The 15,456-nt window shown below is 32.4% G+C and overlaps 1 protein-coding gene across 3 annotated transcripts; it reads right to left on the bottom strand.

Moving 5' to 3' along the window:
- Positions 1-6,114: 6,114 nt before the first annotated feature.
- LOC130636113 (uncharacterized) lies at positions 6,115-10,460 on the bottom strand. Of its 3 annotated transcripts, none has more exons than XM_057445734.1 (5): positions 10,177-10,460; positions 9,794-9,884; positions 8,155-8,241; positions 7,589-7,747; positions 6,115-6,421 (listed from the first exon to the last, which is right to left on the bottom strand). In XM_057445734.1, the coding sequence occupies exons 3-5, from the start codon at positions 8,222-8,224 to the stop codon at positions 6,222-6,224; spliced, it is 429 nt and encodes a 142-aa protein (XP_057301717.1). In that variant the 5' UTR covers positions 8,225-8,241; positions 9,794-9,884; positions 10,177-10,460; the 3' UTR covers positions 6,115-6,221. The 3 variants fall into 3 exon arrangements, with proteins under 3 accessions (XP_057301717.1, XP_057301725.1, XP_057301733.1); XM_057445742.1 differs by having other exon boundaries at positions 9,794-9,878; XM_057445750.1 differs by having other exon boundaries at positions 9,794-9,844.
- Between the last annotated feature and the right edge of the window lie 4,996 nt (positions 10,461-15,456).

Genomic DNA, 15,456 nt, shown 5'->3' with positions numbered 1-15,456 from the left:
AAATTTACGTTTGCATCCAAAATCTTGAAATTACTTTGTTTAATACTCATATATGGCTAGAAAACGTGTCGATACAATTATTCTACCCTGTAAAAACATATAAAAATATATATTGAAACAAATATTAAAACTGATACAAAGCTGTGACAAAACTGTCAAAGAAAACCCACAAACCTTCTTCAAAGTAGCCATCAACACAAACATTACATCGACAACCAGGCATTGTTAGAACTTCATGTTGAACTCATCAAAGGAACGGATCACAAGGTGCACTTTAATTTAAAAATTGCCATTGCTGCTATGGGTACCATTTTGCGTTAAAAACAGGCAACATACAGAGGCGCGTACGACATCAAAGTCATGATTCTAGCTTTTTACTTTTCATTACGCATTACAACGACTCTTTTGGAAATGAGTTACTGGATAATTTGTTATTATGTTAAGCGTTTAATAACAGTTTTAAAAAAATACAACATAACTTTTGATTTTAGAAATTGTAAAAGTCATTAAAGATAGTGACAGCGAGCAACTAAAATCAATTCTTATCAACAATCCAAATTATGTTAGAATGAGAAATTTGTTTAAAAAAGCACTGTTAATTGAAGCTGCACATTACAATAAACCATCAATATTAAAATGCTTGATTGACGCTGGTGGTGATGTGGATGATGTGGATAAAAATCAAATGAATGCATATCACTACAGCCCTTGTTGGGATTATAAGAATGCATTACAAGTTATAATTAATCATGATGGGAAAAAAGATTAATAATGTACAAACAAATTTAATTCGACACCATTCCGACACCATGTGAAGATACAAAACTGTCAAAATGAAACAACATTGCATCTTGCATCTCGTGGTGCTAATGTTTGTTGTGTTAGGTTACGGTTGTCTAAACCACGTATTAGTATGAAGATAGGAGATTATCAGAATAAAACAGCACTGCATCTTGCAATCCATGGTAATAATGATTTTTGTGTTAAATTATTGCTATTTGAACCATATATTGATGTTAATATACGCAACTATCAGAATGAAAACACCATTACAACTTGCATGTTGTGGCAATAATATTTATTGAGTTAAGTTAATGATGTATGTTCCACATGTTCATGTGAAGGTACAAAAATATCAAAATGAAACAAAATTACAACTTGCATCTCGTGGAGATAATGATTGTTGTGTTAAGTTATTTTTGCATGAACATTGATGTCAACATACGAAACAATCAGAATGAAATAGCATTACAACTTGCATCTCGTAGTACCAGTGATTGTTGTGTTAAGTTATTGCTGCATGAACCATATATTGATATTGTGAGAATAAACAAAACAAATTACTAATGACACCACAATTAAATGTTTATTAAGTTTATTGAACGAACGATAATGAAAATTAGAATTTTCTTGGATTGTTTATCTTCCAATAATTAATAATGTGATATTATGTACGACTTACGAACCATTTTAATACGTTGTTGTTATGGCACAGCGTCTAGAAAAATATCTGAAATATGTTTTTGGGCTTTTATTTTATTAGAACTAAAAATTGAAAAAAACCTCGAAAAAAAGATATTTTTTCGAGAAAAGTGTGATAACTAGTTTATCATAAAACTGATCATCCATCTGCGGACTCAAGTTTGCATATTTTTGCATTCTTTTTCTTTACAACTTTCACGATTTCACGAAACACTTTTAATAATTTTTAATCAAGACATTTTACTTTTTTCATTACTCTTCACACCAAAAAAGACGGACGTTACTGAAAAACAAAAATGTAGATTTAAAGCTACCTGGTAAAAAATTAAATTTTATATTTTCTTATGGAGTATTTAATTTGTTTTTATCTCCAATAAGTAATTTTTAAAGCAAACCAGAACTTTTTAGAACTAATGAATATACCAAACATGTGTCTAAACCATTACTCTATCAACAATGAAAGAGCAGACATCCCATTTAAGGTGATGGTCCTAGAAAAAGGCTATCTATCTAGACTAATAGAGGTTATCATTTTTATAAAATTTGATTACACATCTTCTCAGCTTGAGATTTTTAAAAAACTTTAATTGCCTCGATTATCCAAATTGCCAGAGTAAATTTGTCAAAAAATGTCCGTATTTTAAAACATAATATCTTCAAAAATACATAAGTTAAGATCTTCAAACTTTGACTGCACATTATTAAAAGATATAAAATTCATTAGTCATACCTATAGTAAGTCATGAAAGAAACAAAATGGCAGCATTTTACTTATCGAAAAACAATTTCTCTTTCTTCACTTTTTGCAAGAACCATACTTGGCTAACAAGAGTGGAATCTTCCGCACATTCACAGTCAGCCTTTACTGAGCAAGTACGTTTAAAACAGATAAGTGCTGATTTTTTAATGGTAAGGGAAATTTTGCCTCTTTTTCGTGCCATAACGTGGTCAAATCTTTTCCCTGGAGTTTCTATTTACCAGAAAATTATTACCACCCGCAGAAAATTTTTACTCCCCTATCTTGACCATTATTATGCTGTTTTTTTAAAAAAGAGTTTATTAAGAGAACTTACAGGGGACTACCGAAAGAGTTAAAATCCAGTGGGGTGGGTCTGGCTTCTCTTTTTCAGTGGGACCAATAACATTTATATATATACAAGCTTTTATAAAAAGAAAAAGCTTTTAAAAGAAATGTCAATACGAAAAGCTTTCAGAATAAAATGATTTTAATTATTTCTCATAAATAGCCAACCACATATATGCAGCTGAGCTTGACTTTAGGATAATCATTTCAAGATCATTTGATAATCTATTTTCTCACGATAACTACAACCTTAACAAAATAAAAAAGTACAATTGGTTTTGAGTTTCCAAACAAAATCATAAGAGAAAAAAATTTTCAAAGCTTGAAATTTTATAAAATTTGGAAAACATGAACTGCTTGAGCTTAAAAATTCATAAATGAAATAAATAATAGGTTATCAGATCTTTAAATAATAAAATTACCATCTTTTGACCTTGAGCTTAAGAACTTATCGGATCAAGTAAATCAAGTACTTTGTTGTAGATAAAATAAACAATTAAGTTTAAAAATCGTACCAAACAAAGTAAAACTGGAGCTTGACACTCTAGGAAAATGTAGAAAAAGAACTGCTTAAGATCAGAGAATCGATAAAACAAAGTATAAAAAATATAAACAAAAATTATGAAGAAAAGAAGATCGCACATTTGAATTTGCAATGGAATGTCCCCCATTCAAAGGAGTTAGTTTTTACTGGGAAAAAAAGTACTGCCCCATTCATAAAAGAGTGATTTCAAGGGAGTAATAATTTCCGTGTAAACCAACTAGATGTACACTATTTGCAATTATGCTCTACAGCAAGTTCATCATTCTCATTTGATTATTATTATTATTAGAATACTAGTCGATAAGGCCCGTGGAAAAATCCACTTAGGCAGGATAACAGAGAAAAACAACCGTCATTTAAATCTTGATGACGTCAGCAGAGACATGTCAGAACACAAAATGTTTTTTTTCAGAAATGTGTATGCCTGTTGCCTTCATCGTATAGATCTTGAAACGCTGAGCAAGAAAATGTATAGGATCGCGTATTTTTGACAAACGGTTGCAGAGATATTAGGATTTGAAGGTTTTTCGAAGACGTCATCAACCCGTCCATTCCGAAACGGATTCGGGGACCCAGGTTTGGGAAAATTACCCAAATTGGTCCTAGTTGGTCCCTAGTTACCCACGCGGTGAAAAATCATTGACGTCACCACCTCGTTTCCAAGTTATTTGGCCTCAAAGTTTTAGGTGCACTGTAATGGCTTCATTAATTTAATATACGATATTGACGTTAAAGTAGTGTTATTTTCGTCGCGTCGTAACGTCAGAAAATTTAACATATTAGACATGCATTTTTCGGCAACATCAAAGGAAAATGAAGACATCCACTTTGCCTGTTACAGACACACGGAACTGGCGTATTATTATAGAGACTAGTCTATAAAGCCCGTGGAGAAATCCACTTAGGCAAAAGGTCAATAAAAAGAGAGTTTGTTAGATGTTTTGCTGACGTCAGCAGTGCAGTCCAGATAAAAAAATTCGCGAAATTTGTTTATTCTTAGTCTGTTATGTGTAAAGGTGGAAATGCTGGTTAAAATAATGTACATGAAAGTAATGTACATAAAAATTTTTTTTAGAAATTTGTATACCTGTTGCCTTCATCGTATAGATCTTGAAACGCTGATCAAGAAAATGTATTGGATCATGCGTCTTTGACAAATGGTTGCAGAGATATTAGAGTTTAAAGGTTTTTCGAAGACGTCATCAACCCGCCCATTCCGAAACGGATTTGGGGACCTAGGTTGGGGAAAATTACCCAAATTAGTCCCTAGTGGTACCTAGTCACCCACGCAGTGAAAAATCATTGACGTCACCACCTTGTTTCCAAGTTATTTGGCCTCAAAGTTTTAAGTGCACTGTAGTGGCTTCATTAATTTAATATAGGATATTGACGTTAAAGTAGCGTTATTGACGTCGCGTCGTAACGTCAGAAAATTTAACATATTAGACATGCATTTTTCGGTTACTTCAAAGGAAAATGAACATATCCACTTTGCCTGTTACAGACACACGGAACTGGCGTATTATTATAGAGATTTAAACAGGATACAAAGCGTCAGCTACATAAAATTTTATATAAAATTTACTACTGTTATCAATGCTAGTCCTGTGGACATAAAAGTATAAAGTAAAACTTAAAAGGTTAGTGGGTAAACACCAACCCTGCTCTTAGGGCCATTTTCCTCTTGAGATCTAGAGTAAGTGGAAAAAGGATCCTGGGATAGAGGATGGTAGCTATGGATAAAAACAATCTAAAAATGTATTAACATATACATACAAAATCAGTTAAAACGTTTTCTTATTTCAATTGTAAATTGACTATAAGATTCCACTTTTCTAATACCTAGTAGAAGATCGTTAAATATTTTAGCTCCTGCATAAGCAAAAGACTGTTTTCCTAATTCAAGTTTGACTTTAGGTAACCTCAGAAGATAACAAGAGTTTCTTGTCTTCCTGTAATAGAGCCGGTAAGTTCTCACTAGGTGTTATACCTCAGATTTGCTGTACAATCAAGATATGTCCCCTCCATTTCATCCCCCCCCCAAAATCATTTTGTAAACGCATATAACACACTCTTTTTGTTTTAAACGATCCTGTTTTAACGTAGAAAAGGTTCCAAACTCACTATAAGAACTATTATGAAATAAATTTCTATTTAAATCAATCTGAATCTGCTAAAATTTACAGTAAAGCAAATTTGTAAGAGTTCTATTTCTCCTGAGTTTACTTTGTTCAGCAAAATACTTAAATTTGTAATAACTATTTTCATCATACTTAGTTTTATCTGCGTATATGGGGCTATGAAATAAATAAATAAACCAATAAAAGAATTAGACAACAGCGCAGACAGTGCGAGGTAGTGCTGCAATAAAATCTATCACACAACTAAGTTAAAAAATCAAATTTGAATCAATCATCTCATTGAAAAAAAAAACCACAATCACTGCAATTCCAAAAAAAAATTGCCTTTTTATTGGCTTAAAAATTGAACAATCCGCTGAATTGGAATGAACACATTTTTTATGTGCGGAATACGTTTGTAATTCATGTGAAAAAATGAGAATAAGCAAAGCCTTTAACCTGAAAGTTGACTTATGACATTCTGTCATCTTGTCAGCATGACATCTGCGCGAACGATGAAGAAGCTCAGCCATTTAACTTAATTAAATGTAAAAGGTTTCTCTCGTTTTTTTGCATGGTTGGTAGTAGTTGAGAAAGGATTATGTCTGTTTGCACCAAAAAACGGACAAATTTAAAAACAGTGGAGAAGCGCTTTAGGTTATAAATACAATCACCTGGGTGTTTGCTTTGGTAACTTTGAATTTCCAGGACCAATTAGTTTTGGTCGTTGTATGCGCAATACCATATTCCGTTGAAGGCTGGAAATACTTTTTATCCTATAAAACTTTTTTGAAAACTTCGCTGTACTTGTATCGTGGATACTGTGTGTCAAACCACATTACTAAAATTTTTTTCAGAACTACAAAAGATACTATTGGCAAGTTCACCACAGCCAAACACACAATAAACTATTTTTTTTAGTATTGTACAACTTTTAAAAAAGTAAGGCTCGAAATATTTACAATACAAGTCAGATGTATAATCAACTAAATTATGCTTGTTGACATTTGTACTGATAAGAGTACTGGCATTGGTCTTTATACGGGTTGTAAACGAGTGATTTATCCTGACAAGGTCTTTCCCCAGTCGAAATGCCATGAACGCAAGTGAGGAAGCTATGACAGTTCCACGGATTTTGAATGTTGCCCAATTTCTTTTTTCGCGCCAAACACAAATCGTTTTGGTTGTTTTCTACATAAATTAAAAAATATATATATGTTAATAAAAAAGAAAACATGTTTTTCTTAAGCCATGTTAAATTGATAAAATCAAGAACAAGGCTTTTCAGTTTGATGTCCTTAACCACATATGAGCTTATAAGGAACACTTCCTTATAAGCTCATATGTGGTTAAGTGCATCAAACTGATTAAAACGAACAGCATTTTTATTCGTTAACAGCACCATTCAATACTAAAAATTCTGAACTAACGCTCGCTTATTAAGTGGGATTTACTTTCTGCGTTTGACATAAGGTAACGTAGTGATTTTAAAGTAAAGTTTAAAACTCGAGACTGCTCGTTGATTATTGATTGTTGTCTTTGACACAAAATTAAAAGCCTTTAATATGTCTTTTTTTTCATGCAAACTGCACATAAATTTCAAAAACTAAAAAAGTCTGAACTAAGTTATTGTCTTGCATTTATGGATTGCACATCTCGGTTGATTTGAAAGCGTAGCTCCAGAAAGAGAACAAACTATAAAACACGAGAATTTAGAATGTTCATTAACGCGTTTTGAAAGGCGATAAAAAAACTTTATTTAATTCGCCAACCAATGATTTTCTGGACGAACTTAATTCCCGACTAAAAATTTAAGTCTCTGACAACTTTACAACGGGTTTATTTTTGAATGAAATATTCACTTCTTGCTTCTACTAAGTCAAGTGACTTGTTTTTATATCAATTGATAAAGAAAATGCACAGGAATTTTTCTTTCTAAAACAATTGGATATAAAGTTATTTTTTAACTTGCAAATGCAAATTAATTCGGAGGAAAGCAGCTAACTCTATTCCCTGTTGAGTAAAACTTTCCCCGACTAGCCTTAACCCGGTGTTTTCCCGATAACCTATTTTTTGTAGAATTATAATGCCATTTCAATAATCAATTTAATATAAAAAAGGTTCTACTAGCCACAACAAGATTATTTCTAACTATTGAACGCTTGGGTTGTTTCACTTGAACAGAAGCTAAATGCAATGACTAATCATAGAGGTATAAAAGAACTTCTTTTATACCTCCATTGCCTGATGTACTTCTTAGTGTTTTATTCCTATTTAAGTATTTAATGTCTTGCCAAAATTCTATCTATTCTTCGCCGACAAAAAAGAAATAAAAAAGAATTGGGTGACATAACTTACTGTATTTCTCGGCACTCGTGCAATGTGGGTATCCAGGAACATACAATTGCTTTGGAGGACAATTGACAATATGTTTTGTGTGGTTATAACATATCAGCATTGAGAGAATATCAGGTATAGCGAAGTATTTATAATCGTATTTGGTGCAATCTATTGTTTCTATAAATCACAAATAATACACTGGAAAATGACAAAAGTAGCCCATATACATGATTCAGCTCCCCCTCCCTCCTCCATTTTTTCCAGTATCCACTTTCAAAATGTTCCCGAAAACACATAATATTGCACGTTTAATAACCTCTAAAGCGGTGGTGATGTTGCTTCAGGAGTGCTAATTCTACATAGTAAATAAATGCAGAAATTTTGCATTCAAAGTAGCTACCATAAAGGCTCAGTTTTTTATACATTCTAGTACAGTTTCATTCCGGTGAAATAAAAGTAACTTTTAAACTAAGTTTTATTATTATGTACGCCCTGTTCTAAATTGTGTGATAAAATTATTAATTTTTATTTACTTCTTTTTTTGAATTCCATTCCCTTAATATAACTTACAAAACCAAACTTACTATTTCCTGAAGCAAACACATTTTTAACTAGCAGCATGATCAGCAGCATCTCTTTTGCACGGCCTATCATTTTCAGAATGATTAATTCTACAAAATATAGTTAAATCCATCAAAGACTAGCTTTGTTACAGTATTTGCTAGCTGTATACACGAAATGGTAGCATTGGTAGCAATGGTAGCAGGCCTCGATATTTCTGGAGATTAAAGACACAAAGTATAATGTTACGTTTGAAAAAGACTAGCGTTGTTACTATACTTTGAGGGATGTGTATGCTAAACTATAAACTCTCTGTTTCTATATCATGAATTATGCGCTTAATTATATCCAACAGAGATTAGAACATTTTTGCTCTACATGTTTTCTTAGTAAAAAAATAAGAATATGGAACGCATATCAGCGGGCGTTTCCCAAGTTGCACCGAAATTGGCATAAACAAACACTATAGTATTTACGACTACTCACAAATTTCAAAACAGCCTAATGATTAAGCACTTGCAGTTTTATTGAAAAGAATCTTTATCATATTACTTTACTTATCTTTATAAGCTAAAATAGCGTACCTTGTCTGGAAAAAACAAACGTGGTGACCAAAATCAACCCAGTTAATTTTATTATAAGCATTTCACATGAATAATCGGAGCCTTTTTATAAATTACAATTAAGCATAAACGATTCTGACTTTGAGAATTATGTGTTCTCTATTAAAAAAACATGTATCAAGCCAGCTGTGTGTATTAAGCAGCTTAAATAAATATTAGTAGATCTCCCTATTTCTGGATTTTGTTAAAAGTGACAATAAATAAAAAAAGGCTAAAATTCTCCTACAACCATAATAATATAAAGAAGAAGAAACACCGTTTGTGTTCTTTAGTTGCAAATGCATAAACAAAAAAATAGATGAAATTGAGACAGTTCTACCATGTCAAGTAAGTCTTACCTATTGCTTGGCAGTGGGTAGAATTTTACCCACGGTTGCCAGAACTGCAAGACTTATAAAAAGTGCGGAAATAATGCTAACGACACACGCTGTTAGGTTATTAGACTTGTTTTGTATGAGCACGAAGTCTGCACGCTATTTTATAATCATGTTTTTTTTTCCTTTTTACAGTAAATTTATTGAATTCTGATAGATGTTTGCTAACGCTTATCGTATTTTCTTTAATAAACACATTGGGCGTTTATTACATTTTTAGGGAAGGGGTGTTTATTTGTGAGGGACGTTAGTAATAGAGAGGCGTTTTTTTAAATATCCTCAATATTTAAGGATATATAAAAAATTATTTTCTTCTTCATCAAAGTCAATTAAATTCTCTTCATTATTTGCATCTTCAACGTCTAAATCAGTTGGCTCAAAGGGGCTTTCTAATTAACGCCTTTCCTTTTATTGTACTAGGGGGGGGGGGGGGGGAGGGGTCTTTATTAAAGAAAGGGTGTTTAAAAAAAGGGCTGCTTTTGGAGGAAATGCGTAGTATAATTCTGATGCGTGTCACTTAGCTTCTGGTACTCACTATTACAGAGTTGGCGTAGCAGCGAAAGTAGGTTTTATACTGTGTCAACAGAAGTAACAGGGTAAACTGCTGCTTCTTAACCTTAAAAACTAAGAAATAAATCAAGTACAAATATTCTTCTTCCAATTACCTTTTCTGAATTAGTTTTCTTTGATGTATCACCACTATTTCTCAACTTTGTCTAACAAAATGAATGTGATTTTTAAAATCCTCACCTAAAACTTGATACAATGTAAAATCTTTAGATTCAAACAAACAACCTGTTAAAGCAGGGTTTTTTTTTTAATTTTGACGTTTGCTTAAAACAGAAGCTTATTAGTACAAAAAAAAAAAATAAAGAAGACTTTTGCTGTAACATTAACCATTACCACCACCAAAACAGCATTTACACATGTCGAATTAAGTTGAAAATGTATACACACACCAATTCAATGATACAGAATATGACCTTAAAGTCAAAACATCAAAATTCTAAAATTTTAAAAAACATGCAATTCGGGAAACGTGTATTACCTTGCACTCGTTTAGTTCTCTGTCATTATTTGTTTCCACTTTGTAAAACTTAGTTGTGACAAGCCGTGTTCTCCAGAATTTACATTTAAAGCGTCACTCTTCTGCAGATTATGCAGACACATGCTTTTGAATATATATAGCTAATTATTGTAAACCCATGGTTTTCTGATATTTAGATCTTTCTAGGAAGTTGGTTGATTGACAGATCCTTCGTTGTTGCCACCATAAGCATTTGAAAGCAAACAGTTACAATGTCAACACAAGCTCTCCTCCATCAAAAGTTAGCATTCCTGATAATAGAGCACTCTGTTTTAAGAAATGTTTATCAATTTAAGTTGTTTACGACTTTTTTTCTAGGGGGTGTTAAGTATAATTCCTGTTATAATAAACCTTTCTGTTATTGAGATTTAGAATCATAATAAATGAAACACAGATTCCCGTCGCTTATATTAAACAAGAAACATATTTTACTACACTAACCCGATTTTTTATCGGTTACCTAGTTCCTAAGGCTATAAATTGACCCCCTTGTAAGTTGATTAAGAAAAGCCTTCCGAGAAAGGTTTTCATATTTGCAGAAAAAAAATATTAAAACAACTGAATCTTTTTAAAGGGGGGTGGAAGCGGGGGAAGAAAAATGAATATTTCTCTCTTATAAATGTAAAAGTATTTATAGCATAGCAACCTGTTTTCCAGTTCTGTTTGTTTTTATAGCCAACAAAACAAACGAATGATTCTGGAAACAAATTTGGTTGCTGTGAGAATTATGCATGCTTTTTCGGGTATTTTTAGACTTGATTTGCAGGGTTGTGGCTGTTGCTACGTGTTGTTGTAATGGCCTTCGTAAAACGACGGAAACCGCTTTGTAAAGAAAACAATTTTATAAATAGAAATACTCAGGATTTCCTTCATATTCTAAAAGCAAAGCCATTGTTAGACCCGGAAGATGAGTAAGTTTCGTACTATTTCGAGTCGTTTTTCAGCAAAATCCCAGTGCACAGGCCCATTGAGTACATATGAGGCGAAATATACAATAAACGCAAATTTTCAATAATATGTAGTCGAATTATTTTTAAGCGCTTGATATTAAAGCTGATAACCAAAATTACGTTACCTTTCAAGATAAATTTTGCATGGTAACAGATGGATGCACAATGAAAGGCCCATTCTCTGTTATATTGTCTGACATATTTTTTCATTTATTCAGACGACATTTGAGGCCAATGTTGGCTAGTCTCGGAAACCAAAATTCTACAAACGATTCGTCGATGACACTATTATTAGAAGAAATACAAACACCATCCTGATTTATTCTTCTCGAAATTAAAAATTGAAGTTTACATTAGAAGTTAACGTGGAAAGGTTCCTAAACACACGCAGCAAATCTAAAAACAATAGCATTCGCACAGAAGTTTTCCGCAAGGAAACAAAAGTAGCTGTCCATTGTGCTTCAAAAATACCGAAACGATATAAATAATGATGCGATAAGAGGTGACCTTTGACGAGGATCGCTTCTAACTTCCAAGTCGAAAAGAACAAAATACGTGAAGAATACTTGCTTTACCGAGAATGTAATAAAATTGTTTTAAGTATCGAATAAGGAGAATAAAGAGCAAATAATACATGAGTTTCTCTTCAAAACATTAAAACAAAGGTCAACATTCCATTCTGCGAAAACTCTGTGAAGATGTTTATGAAGTTATCACCGACAACAAATACGAACTGTTTGTAATAGGAAAATAAAGAAGGTTAAAAATATGTCCTGTCAAGGTCAGAAACGTAGATACGGGATGGAAATAACACAAGAACCCGAAGAAACATTTACAGCCAAGCAAACATACAGAAAACAATTCTGAACACGCTTTCAAATGAAAAACATTGTCTGCAGCACACAAAAACTACTACTGTGGAAAAAAATTGCAAGACTCATACATTGCGTTCCGTAACTCCGCATTAATTAATCAAATGCAGTCGTAACAATACTTTGTAGAAATGGCGTGCATGTCACGCAAATAACGCTAATTGTTTTTAATTGTGTATACGTAGAAAAAATGTTTTTAAATTTTACTCTTTTAAAGCACTGATGATATTTTCCGAAAACCCGATACTAAACATTTTAGGCATTCCGTTTTATTTTTCCACCCAACAAATTTTATCAATAAGCGATGTTTCGTTATTTTTACTTTCATTGGCGAAAAACACAGTCAATAGCGCCGGGTCAAATTTAGAAACTGGAAAAATTAGAGGTGGCGTAAAAATCGTGCGTTTGCGAAGTTTACGTCAGTAGCCTTAAATATTACTTGAATAACTTTGACGGTTGATTTAATGATTGTATACATTAGATAACCCCGCGGATTTCACTCGACTTTAATATACTGCATTTCGTTTGTCTTGCTAATGCAATGACAGGCGGGTAATATAATATAGGCGAACTAGATTGCTGTGGCTAACAATGATAATTTTCGTCGCTATCAACTTCATCAATTAGGTAAAACGCCCTAGGAACGAGGTTGTACTGTGGCCATAGCATAGCCCTTTTAAGTTTGAGATCTAATAACTTAGAAATACTTCGAAATAATTTACATCACCCTGGGTTAACAAATCTCAAAAAAATAATTTTTAATGTAAGTAAGATGATAGCGTCATCAAGATATTTTTGCTTCCCTTATTAAGTAGATTTTTCCACGGTTATCTAACTATTGTTACCTAACTCAGCTCAAATGTCTTATTTGTACGTTACAGCACGACGTCAATGCATTTAGTGATGAAATTCGATTTTTGATGTCAAGACCCCTATATTATAATTTTGACCCCGATTCGGAGAGGCGGAGATTCTAAAAACCAGTTTTATACGTCGAGGGCGTGCGCAAACTTGTTATCCTGATTGTCTCAGACTTCAGACGTAAAATTCAGAAAAAACCAGTTTACACCTAAACTTTTCGGAGACTAATTTTTACTGGTGTAAACCAGTAGCAAAATCCTCACCTGGTTAGGCTTATGAGACGTGTGGGATGTCAAATAGTAATATTTTAGCTTTGTACATTCTTTTTAACTAAGCTCTTCTTAATTTATATAATACACACATATAAACTGTGTCTGTGAATGGAATATACTAACACGAAAAACAAACTTTTATTCCCCCTTATTTCTGATTTTTGTATTGTTAGCCGTCTGCTAATAAAAAAATATTTATTTTCATCCCTTTCTTTGTTATTATTAATCTATAATTTATCTGTTTCCGTATAGTAAAAGTAAGTACGCGTTGTTAAATTAGAGATTATTCATGAATTCTTTCTGTTTTGTCGAATCTATAGTCTCCGTATGTAATATTAATTTTCATAACTATTGCTCTGCCGGTACAAGACTGATTTTAACTAAAAGTACACTGTGAAATTTCTCCATCTATATTTAAAAATACAAAGACAGTCCGTGATATTGAGAAAGTTTTAGTTGCTCAAAATTAATTGAATACGGACGTTAAAAAAGACACAGTTACTTTCCATGTTATATATAAATAAATATGCATAACTTTTGAGTCACTTACTGTAGAATGCATGTCGCACTTAGGCTTGTGCAATCTCTAGCAAATTCAAGGCTTTGTTTTTGTTAGTTCTTTTATGGAACAAATACTTTCCTTGTGATCTCTTTAATAACATGGTAAATGCAGAAATCCTTTGTGACTAGAAAAATTAATAGGATAGATTTCAGTTGAAAGAGTATCAGCTTACGACAGCAGGTGTATTGCTGACGGCTTTTTCCTTGTTACAACAAAGTAATCCTGCAGCAATGTTTCTCATTTTCTTGTTAAGAAATATATAAATAACAGGGTCTGCAATGAAACTAGTGTACCAAAGAACTGTTATAATTGTTTCAACAATGATTATAGTGGAGGTATCCTTAATGCGGTTATTTGTCCATGTATGAATGCATTGAGGTACCACTAACAGCAGCAGATAGGATAGAATTATGCAGAATGGAATAAAAGTTTGTTTATGTAAAAGAAAATGCTTTGTATTTGCATTTTTGATGCCAAGATTTCTTCTTCTTTTTCGGAATTCATAGTTAATAAATGCATACACAATGATAGCTAGCACCAAATAAAGATAACTTAAAATTCCAGGAAGCAGTTGAGAATATGTCGTTAAATTGTCTTGACTTTTACTCGGAAGAAGACACGGTATGGCTAAAATTATGCTGAAAATCCATATTAGTATTTCGACAATGATCAAGCGTTTTGAAGTGACGTGGTAACTGTACTTAATGTGAAGAACCACACAAACCAAACGATCCATGATTATCAAAACCATGACCAAACCATGTACAACGGTCAACCAAAACACTGCCAAATGTAACATATTCTCATATACAGGTTGATCAAAAGGGTCCACATTAAAATACTCAGCAGATATGTCAATGGTTCCACAAACAAGAATTAACAGAACCTCAACCAAACTCAAATTTATTAAAATAACTTTCTGATTGTTTGTGTTTTGTTTATGTCGACTCAAACAATATATTCCAAGAATATGGAAACACAATCCCCACAGTAATAAAACGAAACATAGGACTTGAAAAATATCCATTTTTGAGTATGATAAGCTTTATATCTGCAATCTATGATTATTAGTGCATCTTAAAGAAGAAAATCAATGATGAGAGATATTTCACTTTCCACCAGTTGCCGAAGCATAATAATTTTACTTTTGAAGAAAAAAGAGCTATTTTTTTATTTGTTGACTCATCCAATCTATATGTAAGAGTTTTTAAATTTTCACACTGTGTGAAGTGAAAAAAATGATGATCTTCTTTACATTTTATATTTCAAATTTCTATAAAAATTAATCGCCCTTTTTATTCCTTTAGCGCAGGTTTAAAATGACCAAATAATTTTTTAACTCTATTTGGTTGAGGATATTTCGAATATGACCGAGGGAGGATTTTCAAATGACATCAAACTTGGCAAAAGTACAACGTAGCAGCACTAAATTTATGCTTAAATTAACAATTTTTCCGTGACGTCATCAGAAGCCTAAAAACTTTCCAAGATTCAACTATTTGCTTAAAATTTAACTACTTTTTAACATTATATTTAAAGTTTCTGGCAGCCAAAAAAAGGAGAATCAAGATAGTATGCGAATATATTTGGCTATGCAAAGAATGACTCAGTTTTTGTTTTTATTTTCAAAAAAAGTTCACAAAAATTCCTTACAAAACAAGGCATGTTACCACAACAGCACACACCAAATGGGAATTCCAACCTTAATAAAACAAAATAGTAGA

This window comes from Hydractinia symbiolongicarpus, chromosome 1 (assembly GCF_029227915.1).
Source record: "Hydractinia symbiolongicarpus strain clone_291-10 chromosome 1, HSymV2.1, whole genome shotgun sequence".
NCBI lineage: Eukaryota > Metazoa > Cnidaria > Hydrozoa > Anthoathecata > Hydractiniidae > Hydractinia > Hydractinia symbiolongicarpus.
The sequence above is the reverse complement of the archived record's forward strand: the minus strand, read 5'-3'. Positions and strand labels throughout refer to the sequence as shown.

Excerpts from the sequence above, each read along its gene's own strand:
- LOC130636113 (XM_057445734.1), bottom strand. The coding sequence starts at position 8,224 with ATGATAGGCCGTGCAAAAGAGATGCTGCTGATCATGCTGCTAGTTAAA. Across the intron at positions 7,748-8,154 it reads TGTGTTTGCTTCAGGAAATA|AAACAATAGATTGCACCAAA; the intron begins GTAAGTTTGGTT and ends TGTGATTTATAG. Across the intron at positions 6,422-7,588 it reads CACGAGTGCCGAGAAATACA|AAAACAACCAAAACGATTTG; the intron begins GTAAGTTATGTC and ends TAATTTATGTAG.